This window comes from Drosophila obscura, unplaced genomic scaffold (genome assembly GCF_018151105.1).
Source record: "Drosophila obscura isolate BZ-5 IFL unplaced genomic scaffold, ASM1815110v1 contig_73, whole genome shotgun sequence".
Lineage (NCBI taxonomy): Eukaryota > Metazoa > Arthropoda > Insecta > Diptera > Drosophilidae > Drosophila > Drosophila obscura.
In genome coordinates this window covers 4,830,190-4,845,707 of record NW_024542865.1, presented here as the reverse complement: position 1 = coordinate 4,845,707, position 15,518 = coordinate 4,830,190, and the positions used below count along the sequence as shown (strand labels likewise).

Below are 15,518 nucleotides of genomic sequence, written 5' to 3'. Positions count from 1 at the left end.
GGGACTGCGATCTCCGACTGGAAATGGAGTCGGACAGGCATCGGGCATCGGGGATGTCTCTGGAGTCTCGGAGGCTGAGTGAATTGGCGACACATAAATTGTAAATATGATAGAAGAACATGCAACACTTTGTGTGCTGCCTGCCTGCCTGCCTGCCAGCCTGCCTGGGGTTGCTACTGCTACTCCACGCCCCAGCATTTCAGCATATAATTATCGCAATGCGTTTCTGTTGTTGCTGCAGCTTCTGTTGCACACGCGCCATGCAGCCATGCAGCCACGCAGCCACTCGACACTCGAGGCTGGCATTGGAGCATGGGGCATGGAACATGGAGTGTGGCGAGTAGGAACGGCCTTCCTTCTGTTTACCCCATTAAAGTTCTTTTGCAGCTGCACAATTTTTTTTGCTGCAGTCGCTGCTTGTCCTGCTCTCTGTGTGCGGTGCCGTGCGTGTGTCTCTAATTAAGTGCCCCCATCGGGGTCACCACAGCAGCCACCAGCAGCAGCAGCACAACCGCCGCCACCCAATCAATCAGCGAAAGTCACTTGAGAGAGAGAGAGAGAGAGCGGGAAAACCACAGAGAGAAGACGAGCAGAAGAATGAAGAAACTTGAGAGTGAGAAAAAAGGAAGCAAAGAAAGACTTCCGCCATGCATCCAGCATCAGGGAAGGGTGAGGAGTGGAAGCGAAGGATGCTTGATGGATTTTCCACTCTTGCCACACATGCCTCACGCTCAACCATGTGGCAACTTCACTTCACTTTCCTTTCAGCATGCAGCATGGAAAATGTGCCCCCGGGGCTTGGCAGGGAAAATTATGAAAAAACAGAGACACAAACAATCGGGCTACAAATACCACAAACAAACGAACAAAACTCGACTTGACGGATGCCCTTTTAAAAATATGCAGAGCAGCAAATGAAAGTCTGACTGGAAAAGTAATTAAAAGTAAGCCAAGATAATTTACATTAATTGCAACCCCTAAGATACTTCTAGATAGAGTTCTAGAATAAAAGATCTCAGCATTTCAGCACAAAGATGTGCCACAATTTGTTGCCACAACTGGCAACAGTTGAACACTAGCGTTTGATGGAGTATTTCTTAGTACTTACCTGTAATATTATATTTGATTTTATTTGATTTGATTTACTTACTTGAAATATAACGAAATTCTATGGAGTGAAAATGCCTTGTGACATTTTTCTCTCTTTTTCGGAATTTATCAAGCGTTTTTCTTTCTTACTGCGCGTCATGCGGCAGCGCCCATCGGTTGGTATTTGCTACTCTCTTGGATTCAATGCACATCGAAGGGGGGTGGTAGGCAGACCTGTAACACAAACGGACATACCCTTTGCGCTCCACGTGCGCTGATGGGTGGATCTTAAAATTGTGACACAGGCAGGCAAACTAACTAACTAAAGGGGAAAGAAGGCTCACGCACATAGCGAGTATTCCACGTACGAGTATGCGTACCACTCGTATGGGGTCTATGGGATGGCATAGGGCAACAGAACATAAAGTTTACCCTGGCAACGCGACGGGGAGGGGGGCAGCTCAAGAGGGTCCCAATCCCAGTCCCAGTCCCAGTCCCTACGCTCGCTCACGGGGAGCCCAGGGTGAGCCTTGCCCTAAGAGTCCTGTGCCGTACCCTTGCTGCCTGCCCTGCTGTACCCTCGCCCTTCCCGCTGGTCGATGCACTGCTCCACCCTCGCACCCCCTGCCCCCTGGTTCATGCACTGCTTTAGCCTTGCTCCCTGCTCCTTTTTTGCTGCTCTTCCCCTTGCTGTATCTCTGGCCGTTGACAATGCCACATGCGTTAGGGGTTTTTTGATGTTTTCCACAGTAGTCCCACAGTACCCAAACCCTAATCTATCCCGCCTGCAGATTCAAGTGCACACGCGGAGAGCTTTAAAAATTCCAGAAGCAAAAAGAAGCTCACAGAGAGAGAGCCAGAGAGCTCAATTCAATTTGTTGAGTAGCTAAATTTAGACGCTAATTTGGGGACCTGCTGTGTGCCGAACGTGATCGTTCGTGTCCAGTTGCCCAGTTCTCAGCCTGCATCTCGGGTTACAGCGAGAGAGAGACAGAACGAACCTCTACTCAAATTACAAATTGAATTTTTCATGTCTGTCTTTCGGCTGCTTGCTGCTGCTGCTGCTGCTGCTGAAAGGATCCCTGGGATCCCTTTGGTAGCGAGCCATAACTTCGATGGCATTATCCATCGTCCAACTTTATTATATTCTCTTGCCTCTCTCCCTCTCTCACTGTCCTTTATCTGAATAATAATCTTGCCAAGCCACTGACATAATCATCTGTGTGTCCAGTGGCTCTGGCCAGCCATCGTTGCGGCTTAGACGGCAGTAAAATAGCTGAAATTATGTTGAGAGGAGCCCAACACATTCCTGGCGGAATGTTCGCGTTAAATAAGCGACCGAATGTGATCAGATCATTGCCCGCTGGCTGCTCAGAGAGTGAGTGCCGTGCAGTGCGGGATAATCCCAAAAATTACAAAATCACAAAAAATATAAGATATATATATATATAGTGCAACATGTGTGCCGCTACACCCAATGTTTCGATGCATTATTATTATTATTTAATATTTATTAACACATAAATATGCCTTGCTATATATCTGAATGATTCAAGCGATAAATCCGCTTCAAGTTCATCATTGTGGGCTGTACATATGTACACGCGTGCTATGTACATGCACATACGAGTCAGAGTACATAAATAACTACAAATGACATTTGTCTATTGCTTCCAGGGTGCAGGGTGCAGGGCGCTCTCCTGCCGCCTCTCTCTGGTCAGCTCTACTGTCTGCATATCTTTGGATCGGGCACCTGGCTGGCATTTCTTAGTTCTGCTTTATTTTTCAATTAAATTAATGCTCAGTTAAACCTTTGCAAGAGGTGCACAAAAAACAAGCAAACAAACAAACAAACAAGAGGAAAAAGAGAAACCCTTTGGCCATGGCAGACTCAAAGTCAGGAAAGGAGTCTGCGGAGTCAGAGTCCAGGAACTTTGTTGAATTAGCGGCAATTAATCACAGCGACATGTGTGGATTGTGTGTGTGTGTGGCATGCTGAAAGCCGTAGCACTGAATGAGGCATTTACTTGCATTTACTTGCCGCATTCGAGCGTGCCGCCAAGCGGTCAAAGTTCCGGGAAGGTAAACCCAACCTCACCCTCAACCTCCCATCCATCCAACGACTGGCTGGCTGGCTGGCTGGCTGTGGCAGCTGCTCCTATTTGTATTTATTTTTTAATGGCAGCTACAACTACTCCATGAAGTCAAAGAGTTGACATTGCTGCAGGTGTACGACTATGTCTATTAAAATTCCTTGATTCCTGCCCCCGATAGGAGTCGTGGAATCCTAGCTACTGACACTCACTTTTGCTCATCTGTGGTGGAGAAAGGGATTCAACAAGGGGAACAGCCAAGTGCACTGCTCCAAGAGATGCCACATATGTCAGCACAACGGGCTATCGATTATATTCAGCATTTATTTGTGAATATTATTTAAGCTTTAATTAACTTTAAGTACAAATAAAATGCGGGAGAGACTTTTGGCACCGAATATTGTTTGTGGCTTGGAGATGCGATTTTTGCCCTTCTTTTTTTCTTTTCGTTAGACGAAAGTTACGTTAGGCTCTTATATTATTATATCTTATATTATATTATATTATATTATATTATATTATATTATATTATATTATATTATATTATATTATATTATATTATATTATATTATATTATATTATATTATATTATATTATATTATATTATATTATATTATATTATATTATATTATATTATATTATATTATATTATATTATATTATATTATATTATACTATATAATTTTTTTTTAATGGGTGAAAATAATTTTGGTTTTTGTTTTGTTTGCAGATCGGAGCAGTGCGAGGAGTAGCATCAACCATGTGCCATGGAGAGCCTGGGCCTGGGAAGCAGACGCAACAACAGCGGCAACTCCAGCGCGGGTCCGACGACTGCCAGCCCTGTGAATGCCACCAGCAGTGGTGCGGGAGCAGTGGGAGTGGGAGTGGGAGCAGGAGTGGCAGTGGGCGTGGGAGTGGTTGTGGGTGGAGGACACAGCCATCACCTGGGCAAGGTGCTGGTCCACTCGAAGATGAAGCATCAGCATCCCGCCAATCAGAACTACTACACGCAGCAGCAGACGCAACTGCAGCGACTCAAGCAGCAGCAGAAGCTCCAGCAGCAACAGCAACAGCAGCAGCAGCAGCTGGAGGGGATTCACGGGGTGGTGGGTGTGGCTAAGCACTGCCTGCAGTTTCCGCCGCCTCCAGACTACCCGCCGCCTGCAGCAGCAGCAGCAGCAGCCGCCGCAGCAGCCTCCTCAGCGGCAACTGGCGGAGGAGCAGCGTCGCTGCTGCTGGAGAGGAATGGGGGCAGAAGACAGCTGCTGCCCCGTTATCCGGACCCCGATCCGGATGCCATTGAGATCTGCAATGAACAGGAGACCTCACCGCACCACCTCAAACAGCTGGCGGCACGCCAGAGCAAGACACTCGGCAGGATTCACAGCCACCAGCACCACCAGCAGCAGCAACAGCAGCAACAGCAGCAGCAGCATCCACTGCAGCACCATGTCCATCATGACTACTCGTACGCCTACTACGAGCCGGGAGCCGCCATGCGCCACTCGAATGTGCCCCGGCCGGAGGGAGCGGCAGCCAGCAAGGGCAGCGCCGCCTCAGGATCTGCTGCAGCGGCCGGAACATCCACCACATCCTCCTGCTCCTCGTCATCGTCCTCCGGTGAGCCACCGCCACCCAACTCCATACGCGCCCTGCTGTCCAAGGGCAAGAAGAACAAACAGCTCGTCTCGCCGGCCACCCTGCAGTCCTACCAGACGCGCTACCACAAGCTGGCCACCGCCTCCCGGCTGGGCCTGGGCCTGGGCCAGAGCGAGAACTTCTACGAGGAGATCAATGCGGCCGCCCTGCAGTCCTCCTCGGCAATCATCTCCAAACCATTATGCGCCTCCGCCACCCACCAGCAGCAGCAGCAGCAGCAGCATCAGCAGCAGCAGCTGAGGAGCACTGTGGGCTCCCATTCGGCGGGTTCGCTCAATCAGACGCTGGTCGAGGAGGAGCAGCGTCGCGTGCAGAGTCGCCACCACAAGATCCTGGGCGAACTGAATCTGAGCGTGGAGGCCATGCTGATGCCGGAGAGTCCGCCCAAGGTGTTGCAGCAGCCCGGCGGCGCTTGCCCCGACGGCAACAGCAACAGCAACAGCAATACCCCCAAGAGGGCGGCACTGCCTCGGCCACGCCCCCCAAGCCCACTGTCTGCGTGACGGCGGCCAGCGGACAGCCGTCAATGATGACGGCGCGACTCACCTCCACATCGGCGGACAACATCTGTGATAGCAGCGAGACTGGCAGCGGCGGCGTGGAGCAGCTGCTGCTGGCCACGCTCAAGACGGGTCCAGCGGCAACGGCGGCGGGAGGCACCGGCACGGGCATTGGGCAACGCCTGCGACCTGGACAGTGGCTTCAGTGGCAGCAGCGGCGCCAGTTATATCGGCAGTCTGCGCCTCACCAAAACGCAGCACATCAAGTGCGCCCGCCAGACGCCCACAGCCTCCGCCACAATGTCCACGATGGCCACACAAAGCTGTCGATCCTTTCAGCGGGCGGCCACCGTTTACGATGAGGCGGGCATGGGCATGGGCATGGGCGGGGGCAGCGGCAGCGGCAGCACCTTCCTTACGCGCGCCTCCTGCGGCCGTCGGATACTCAGCTGCGCCCGCATCAGAGCTGCCGAGGATCCGGGACCGAATCATCATCTAAATCATCTCAATCTGAATCATCGAACGGGCGTACAGCTGATGACGCCAGCGACGACGACGACGGCGACGGAGTCGAAGGCGCGCAGCTTCTGGAACCGCAAGGGCTGGCGCAAGCTGCCCGGCTTCTCCACGTCCACGTCGAGCATCAATGATGCGGGTCTGCAAGGTGAGTGGATAAGAAATTTCAAGAAATTTGTCGACTTCGGTTAGGATTAAACGCCCTCTACAGGTGAGTGCCAACTGGCGCCATCTGTGGCTAGGCAACAGTGGCGCACATTACTTCTGCTGCTCGCCTACAGAAGGCGCTGCTGCAGCGCCATCTGCTGTTTTTTTTGGGGTAAACTAATGACATTTTGTGGCGTGTTCTCTGCGGCAGCTGGCGCCACTGCTTGATCGCACAGCTATGTTCAGGCGTTGGCCAACAGATGACGCCAGCTGCTTGAGGAGGGTGACAAACATTACGGTCCCCGGTCCCATCTTATCGCAAGCTGCTTGCCTGGCCCCCCGCCCGGACGGATCCGATCCCCGCTGTCGTGGCAGCAGTTCGTTCTTTTATTTTTATCAGCAGCTCACTCGCATGCACAACGAGGCAGGCAGACAGGCAGACAGGCAGAGAGGCAACCAACCCAACGATCCATGATTTTTGTGTGGCACATGCTCCGGTGGCTGTGCTGTGCTGTGCTGTGTGGCTTTTGCTTTTGCTTTGCTTTTGCCCAGTGCTTGGACGAACCCTCGCGTTTTCGTCGGTCTGCTCGGTTGTATTTCGCGCGCTGCTCGCGCGGACTCACTGGCTGACTGGCTCTGGTCTCTGGTCTCTGACTCGAGCTCTGGGGGCTCCATTCAAATTCACATTCACGCTCGGCATTCGTTGTGGATGTGGTTTTCAGTAGAATCGATCTTGTCGGGCATGCCGCATGCTACAATTTTTTGGCTCGTCGTTCCAAAAACCAAAAAAACAACAAATAAAAAACACAAAAAAACATAAACTTTATTTTCTATAACAATTTTGTTTGGTGCTTTTGTGCAAGTGCAAAGTGGGGTGAAAAAATATTAATTAATTTGTTAAATCACCTGCGTCTGTATCTTTTATATCTGTGTGTGTGTGTGTGTGTGTGTGTTTGTGTGTGTAACTCCACCAAAAAACCCCTCTGGAAATAAATTTAAAAAAAAATAATTAAACACACAGAGAAATTGTGATTGTGATTGTGGATGTGGATTGCCAGCTTCCAGCTTTGAGGGAGGCGTTGACACTTGATTTGGCCTGCTGCTGGCACTCGCACACTCATACTCATACTCATACTCGCTATTGATTTATAAATAATGCCCGCCCGATTGTTGAGTTAATCAGCGAACCGATTTGTTGTTTTTTTTTTGTAAATTCCATCCAAATTATTAATGTGCGTCTTTGCGTCGTCGTGGGGCTATAATTAGCTGGTGAGACGAGCGGGTAAAAGTGATGCACGGCAATCGACCTCCCCGCCCGATGATCCATGACTAGAAAGACTAGAAGCGAGCGACACACAGAGAGACAGACAGAGAGAGAGAATGGCATTTCAATTGATTAAATCCGCCCTGGATCAGCAGCAGCAGCAGCAACATCAACATCAATCGCTGAGGCGCCACAGCAATCTGGGTCTGCCACATCAGCATGCAACAGGAGTTGTCCTTCTAAAATGTGGGTAAAAACAAATACTACAATTTCTAGTTTTACTTAATAACGAACTGAGGTATTACAATGCGCTGGACCAGCTGTTGACCAGATGATTCATTCCATATAACCATACAGCACCCCATACCCCATACCCCACCCCCATACCTATACCCCTGCCAGTTGCCACAGTTTTAGTGTCTTGCCAAATGCTGCTTAAGCTATTTTTGTGCGTAATTTGCTATTGGATTGGAGTGACTCACTAGCAGTATGATTTGTAGTTGTTCTTGACGGGCATCGAGACGATTTTCAATCTATTTATATATATTATTTTGTTATAGATTAAATCTGTAGAATATGTAGAAAAAGGGCAAAGTTGATACAAAAATAAATACAAAACAAAATACAGGAAATAAGCGAATAGTACGGCATAACCGACTTGGGCGAATAAATTAGGTGATCTATGGAACACTTTAGGCATTAGCTATGCAGCTCCCATGGTGCTACAGGGGGGAGTAGATACATACATATGTAGCGAGATGGTTTATGGTTTAAACTTTAAAGTACTTGCGTGGGTAAATGCCAAAGGAAGCAGCAGAACGAAAGCTAACTTTAATTGCAAACCAAAGAGTTCTTAAATTAATAATAAATGCCAGCAGAAAATAACTTATTAATTTATATTATTATTAAAATTAAATTGAATGCTTAAAATTAAAAAAAAAAATATTATCACAATTAATTAAATGGCAGGGCACCAGTGTAGAGGCCTGCGGCTTGCAGTTTATGCATAAAGAAAAACTACCTAGAAAAATTTAGTGCCATATTTACAGCAAAAAGAAAACATAAGCAACAATTGTTGCACTTGCAACTAAATTAAAGGCAACACACAGCCCACAGCACGAGTTCAAGAGCAAGACATCATCACAGAGCAGCAGCAACAGCCATCTGACATTGGTTCAAGCGGAGATCCTATGGATACTATGGAAACATTTTAGTAGCAGCGTTGGGTTGGGTCAATGCCCAGTGACACGCACATTGTGCATCTGTATGTCTCCATATAGAATGCGAATATATATACATTTATGTAGATACTTACCTCCACTCCACATTTCTCGATCATCGACAGAGACACAGGGAAAGAGAGCAGCGACAGAGGACAGGGGACAGAGTGCAACAGACTAACTTGAAATAAATTCGAAATAAATGCGTGTACTTAAAGCTGTCAAAGCTCTTTATTGTTGTTCATCTAGTACGTACCCCTCCCTGCCTTTCCTCTCTCTCTCTCTCTCTCTCCCCCTCTCGCTATCCTTCTCCCTTTACTCTGCCTTGTTTTCGCTGTACAAAAATTAATCATCAGCAGGAGGGGGCTGGTGGGTTTGCAATTAAAAACAGTACTTCAAAGTATTTATACAGATGCCTGGAGAGCACAGCCAAAAAATTAAAAAACCAAAAACAAAACACAACAACAATGCTGTAGTCGGCTAACAGATACCCTAGAGACAGGCGTGATATGTTGGCTTTTTTTCAATATCATTTTTATATTTATTTTCATGCCATTTGCTTTAAAATTTATTCCATTATTATAATTCTAATTTTTATTCGAATTATTATTGCGATCTCCAACAAATGTCTGCCAATATGCCCCCACCACACACCCACACTTCTGTTCTGCACACGTTTACAGGGTAAACAAATAAAGGAAAATAAATTTTAAATAGTTCTTGGGCCTCGCTCTCATTTCGTTTTATTTTCCATTTTTCTCTCCTTTTCTTCTCCTCAAATTAGTTCCTAGAATCCCATTCAATTATTCATCATAAAAATGCGAAAAAAAAAAAAAAGAAAAAACTAAAAGAGCATGAAATAGGGGAAGAGAGAAAGAGTAAGAGAATTATTATTGCACTTTTGTTGTGTCGAGTATTTTCCAGCTTTTGTCGCAATTGCTGTTGACTTTTGCTGCCTGCCTGCCTGCCTGCCTGTTGCCTGTTGCTGCTGTGGTCCATCATTGATGATTGTTGGGTGTCCGTTGTCGGCTGTCAGCCTGTTGTATCCATTGGTGTATCTTCAAATATGTGTCTGGTGGCATTGTGGCATTAGCAGCGCGTGTCTGAGTGCCGCTTTAACTAAGCACTCGTTAATCAATGTCGCCACAGAGTCCCATGCTCAGTGCCACCCCCCAGCTCTCAGTGCCATTGCCAGTCCCCCTCCCCACAATCATCATTCCAGCACCACTGGCAATTAACTCTCTCAATGCTCACGCTACTCTCTTTGTTTACTCCTTCATCACCATCATCATCATCAGATGATGATACTCTGCGTACTGTGTTTATTTTCTGTTAAATATAGTTTACCCATACGAGTGGTTATTGTGGGGCGATACATCGTTGGATTTCGCTTTATTTTAAATATTTATATTTTTCCAATTTTTCCAATTTGTATTGCATTCTACTTCGCTTACATTTAATGGCAATCTTTTAGCTATTGATTATTGTCAGAGATATTTTGCATAATTAATCGATTGGATATCATCGTTTGACACGTGCCCCTCAGCCTCTGGCTGCTCTAATGCTCTGGCAATCTAAGAACAAATATTTAGACAAATATTATGCTTGGCTGCACTGAAGAATCATTAACAAATGTTCGCCATAATCCAAGCAATATTTAAGCAATAATTAAACAGCTTGCGCGTGGGTTGAACGTATTATTTGATGTGTAAACAGTTTACTTAGTATTTTAGACCACAATAGCACTCGATATATACTGTATATATGTGTGGGAAATTATCTAAAAAATCTTTGTAATAACGAAGAAACATTTCAGGAAGTAATTATAGGCAATAGATAATATGGAAGGAAAACAAACCCTTTTGCTGCTACACACTGTACTGGCTGGCTCTTAGCCAGGCATAAGATGAGCAGCCAGCCACATCACAAATTTTGAGCCAGTTTGTTGTTGTCCTCCCACTGTCACTTTGCCGCCGTCTCTGACTCCGTTTACCATCTCCATTGCCGGCAGCAGCAGCTCCCCCCTACATTCCTGCATTACAGGCCAACTCTTTTGGCCAGAGACAGAGACGTAGCGGGAGCTGAGAGTTTGTCATGTACGACACGAAATTCGTGTAGCCTTTGGTGGATTGGGGTTTTGTTGTTGTTGTTGTTGTTGTTGTTGTTATCCCCCCACTGCTTAGTGAAAGTGTTTAGACTTTGCCTGCATCCAAAGACAAGCAGCCGAAAAAAAAACCCAAAACAAAACCCAAAGCCCAAATGCAAAAACAAATGTGCTCATTATTTAATTTTTGAAAAACAGTATTTACTTGGCACACTTTTTGCTCAGCGGCGGCAGCAGCAGCATCGAACACACCTCGGGATGGGATCGAATGGGATGGATGGGGATGAGGCATGGGAGTTGCAGGGTGTACGGTGTACAGTGTACACCACAGCGTATGCGCAACATTAATTAAAATTCAAACCAACAAAAAAAAAGAGAAGGAACAGCAACAGCAGCAGCGATGTGTTTTTTTTTTCTGTTGTTGTTGTCTGTGGCATTTGTTGGCCAAAAATTTGCATAATAACAAACCACAACAGCAGCAGCAGCAGCAGCCAACAAACAATGTAACAGCCGACAATCGTCGATCTGAAACTTATCTGAAATTATAACAAACAGCCAGCCAAAACAATGCTCATACGTACTGTTGCACTTACGGCAACAACACACACACACACACACACAAAAAGTGCCCGAAAAAGTGCCATCGGTTAATTTCCATTGAGATATGGAAACACTCTCCGTCTGATTAGGTTTCAACGGGTTCACCGATACTCTTTGTTCGGGGTTTGCCCATGGAAATATAATTCACAAAATACACACGCAATAATATTAAAGCAAAGAAAAATCTACATTTGTGACGCATGTTTTTGGATGGTCTGAAAAGGAAAAGAGACTCTTGCTGGGGGGGGGGGGGGGGGGGGGAGGGGAAAAAAAAAAAAAAAAAAAAAAAAAAAAAAAAAAAAAAAAAAAAAAAAATATATATGAGGTAAAAAAAAAAAAAAAAAATTTTTTTTTAAAAAAAAATAAAGTTTTAAAATAATTTTTTTTCCCCACCCAAAAAAAAAAGTGAGGGGGGGTATTAAATTTTGGGGAAAAGGGATGTGTGTAACGCAGAGAAGGAAACGTTCCGAAGTCAATCACTGCTAAAGTGGCTGCTCAGGCGCAGACGAGTATAATTATGTATAACACAAAATATAAACATAAAATCATAAACAAAACCTTATATTTAGGTATCATTAAAAAAATCTAGTATTATTTTCTTAATATTAAATTCTGGCATTAAATTACTTTCGTTTTAAGTTAATTTCCCTCGAATAATAGCAATATTATTTTATTTCAATTTCAATTATGTGTGTAGCTTTTTTTGGGAATACACATTAAATATCTATCGTTATATCGTTAAGGATACACCCTTTTGAGATGACTTTGATCTACGTAAAGTTTCGTGGAAAACTTAAGGGTAGCAGCTGCCTTGATGTGGGGTTTACCTTGCGCCAACTTTGAGCCCTCGCTGTGCACGCGTTCTGCTCTTGAAATTGAACTTAAAATTGAATGATTCTTTGAAAAACATAACCAGTTATGGCCAGTCGTATTATCCACTCGTCAACACAAGAGATGAATGTGGCCAAAATAAACACCAGTCGTACTTATTGTAACAAAAGCTTGCTTAATTGCCCCACGCGAATCCGCCAATCCGCGAATATTTCTTTGAGTGCAGAGCACTCTCAGGCTCGTGTTCAGTTTTTGTGGGTGCGTTCTGCATGGAAAAGTTTTACGAATCTGTGCGGTTTGTGTGTGCTTCGAGCTCGTTCTGAATTCTGAAAATTCTCAAAAAGTGCGAGAGCACACACGGGGAGTTAAGTAATCTCCCACTTAACTGATGAGTGGGGCAGCCGGGACAAACTTTCAGTTTTTGTGCATAATGAGATGCGGCCTAATTAAAATTAATCCCTTCTATTGCATGTGGATTTGTTTCTACCTGACATATATATATATATTCCCAGTATTTATTTTCCCATTTCAACATCCATTTCTATATTCCCATTTTCCCTTTCAGATTTTCGCACATTTTATCGTTTCAAACGAAAGTGTTTTCATTTCTTAGGAAAAACATTTGCAACTGCAACTTAATTTTCCTATCGAAATACCTAATCGAATAGTTAACAGTTCATTGATTCTGCTGCACTTCAATTATAACTGATATTTATCAGCGTTTTATCTGAATGATTGAACAATCTGTGTGCTCATATCAAATTAACAAATGGAAATGGGTTTTATTTACAGCAAGTGTTGCGTCCATCAAATTGTAAGGAAAACTCGTACTCGTACTCGTTCTCGTATCCATTGCCTTTTCCATTGAATTTTGTTCAATTTATCTGACCTGCAATTATTTTCCAATAGCTTTCCCCTTCCTTCTCATCCTTCTCATCGATTTAAATTTCGAATTGTTTGCTATCGTAGAATTATTTCCCATTCGCCCCACCACACCCCGACAAACACACAATTTTTCATGCGAAAAGTTTTCCCTACAATGAATATTTTATTGTGTCCTGTAAATACGAGAGTATTCTCCGTTGGTTTGCCCCCTTACCACTGCCATTTCCATTGAACTACAATTATTTTCACTATCAATTTGCATACGAAAAGTGTTTGCTTTTATTGCGAGTGCGAGATTCTTGTTCGCTGTCTTTCAGTCCATAAATTTTGCCAAATGAAATGTCGTTGAAAGGAAAGTGGAACCGTGTTGCCTCGTTGCCCGTTTGCCCGTTTCCCGTGCCCGTTGCAGCTCATTTGCTTGGATTCTGCTTCTGTTTCTGTATATCCATTTTGTAGGCCATGGCCAAGATGATTAATGGCCCAAAAATATACAGAAAAAAAGAATATATATGTAAATATGGCTGCGTGTTCTTTCTTCCTCTCGTTCTCTCTCTCTCTCTTAACTTGGCTTAGTTCGATTCGAGGCGGCACACGCGGCGGCCAATTATCGCTGTCAATGCCAATTGAAAGCCATAAATTTGTGAGCCTCCTTTAAGAGCGAAGGCCGCAGCGCCTGCGCGCCACAGACTCCTTTGAGATCTACATTTTGCCAATTGGTTTTCGGTGTTGACACCATTAGGCCGCAACCATTGGGGCTCACCTCACTCACGTTGCATGGATGGCCGCGTTGCATGGGTTGCTCGTACTCGTACTGGTACAGTGAATTCACCCTAAGAGCGGCACTGATTGAATTTCAATATTTGCCATTTGAATGATCGATTAATCTTATGCAATTTATCGACTAATTATCGAATTATTAAATATGTACTATTATTATTGACCAAACGCTTAATACAATATTTATTTAATATCGATTAATTATCGATATATTATCGATTTATTATCAATATATTATCGACTTATTATCGATTACTTTTCTATGTTTGATAAATTCATTATCTTTTAATAACAGATTAAAAGCCAATTTATTACCGATTAATATACGATATTTTATTTATTAATTATCGATTGTTTACTGCAGTTTATATCTTATTTATTTAGTTGGTTTAGTTTGAAAGAGTACGAGTATAAAAGAATGGGAAACTAGTAGTGATAGACTTCTGTAGGTACTGTGAAAAGGAGCAGAAAACATCTGAGCTTCTGAGCCTATTCCAGGGTCGAGGATTTGGGGAATGAGAACAACCAAAGCTCTCAACTATATTAATACCCCAAAAGAAACAGGAAGCTGCAACATAATGCTTCTGTTTGCAGTTCAATTAAGTTTTTAATGCACACTTCACAATAATAATATGAGCATTACAATCGATAGTTGTATTCGCAGCATCCCATTTGGCAGCAGCATATTTCAAGGCTCTTTATGCACTGTTCACTGTGGCTCCAGTAGCCCTGAAGCGGGCTAGCTGCTCTCCCAACATCTCTGCTATATCTTCTATATCCCAGGAGCAATGTAGCTGGGGGTAGCGCGACAATTCCTTTCTTTACGTTTTTCGGTTTCGTGTGTATCTTTTTTTTTTTTTTTGTGCTGAAGCCAATTAAAGTCACCACCAAAATAGTTGGCCAATTGTTGCACACACACACACACACACACATCACCCCCTGCTTAACCCCTCATCGGACTATTGCTCCACTTTACGTGATGCAAAATACGAGAGTGAGAGAGAGAGAGAGAGAGAGAGAGATGTCTTCCCGCTGGTCTGTCGTTTGCCTTTTGTCGGTTTTGTTGCAACAGCATTGCATGCCACTGATCAGTCGCCTGAGATTGTGTGTTCTGTCACCTACTCCCCCTACTGCTGCTGCAACTGGCTCCCTTTTTTTTTTTGGCTGCCCCGCTTCAGTTGGCTGTGCGCCAGTCAGGTTAGCCGCATTGCGCATACGCACCGTTGACCCAGCCGCATTACTTTCGCCGCACAGAACCAAAAATTTGTGTGTGATTTGATTTAGAAGCGGCGCACAGTAATCTGGGGCAAACAAGTACAAGTGTACTTGTAGCCGAATGCATGCCCCCCCCCCCGTCTGCCACTGCCACTGCCAGTTGCCACTGCTGCCCCGCTGCCCCGCTGCCACCGCTGCCACCGCTGTCGCTTAATTAAGTTTTTATGTTCGACTGTCAGCAACTGGATTGACTTGAAATCGCAACAAAAATAATGGCAAAAAGAGCGTATCAGTGTATCGCTCTAACCAAAAAGCGTATGGCAAGCATTTTGTGGCACAAAACGTTTTTGGCACGCATTGCTGCATGGCTGAATTGCTGCTGCGGCGATGACAGTGGGCTGCTGCTGATGCCGTTGGCCCGTTGGTCAACAACATGATTTATGTGGCCAAGCGTTGAGCCTGGGCGTGGCCTAGAGCTGTGAGCCGGAAGCAGACCGTGTTGGACAGACGAACGAGGCGCGGATGATAGACATGCTCCAGACAACATCTCAGAGCCACAAGCGACGACAAACAGAAACAGAAAAACCGCAGAAGCAGCAGAAGCAGCGACAGCGACAGG

General features: G+C 45.0%; 1 protein-coding gene across 2 annotated transcripts in view; it reads left to right on the top strand.

Moving 5' to 3' along the window:
* LOC111065308 overlaps nucleotides 1–15,518 on the top strand; it is a 120,257-nt gene that overhangs the window by 20,066 nt on the left and 84,673 nt on the right. The window contains exons 2-5 of one of the 2 annotated variants that reach the window (XM_041595565.1): nucleotides 3,912–5,001; nucleotides 5,068–5,250; nucleotides 5,298–5,466; nucleotides 5,525–6,004. In XM_041595565.1, coding sequence (XP_041451499.1) covers nucleotides 3,949–5,001; nucleotides 5,068–5,250; nucleotides 5,298–5,466; nucleotides 5,525–6,004 — 1,885 coding nt within the window. In that variant the 5' untranslated portion in view covers nucleotides 3,912–3,948. Of the gene's footprint in view, nucleotides 1–3,911; nucleotides 5,002–5,067; nucleotides 5,251–5,297; nucleotides 5,467–5,524; nucleotides 6,005–7,183; nucleotides 7,514–15,518 lie in introns of those variants that run through there. The other variant, XM_041595564.1, reaches the window with a different exon arrangement.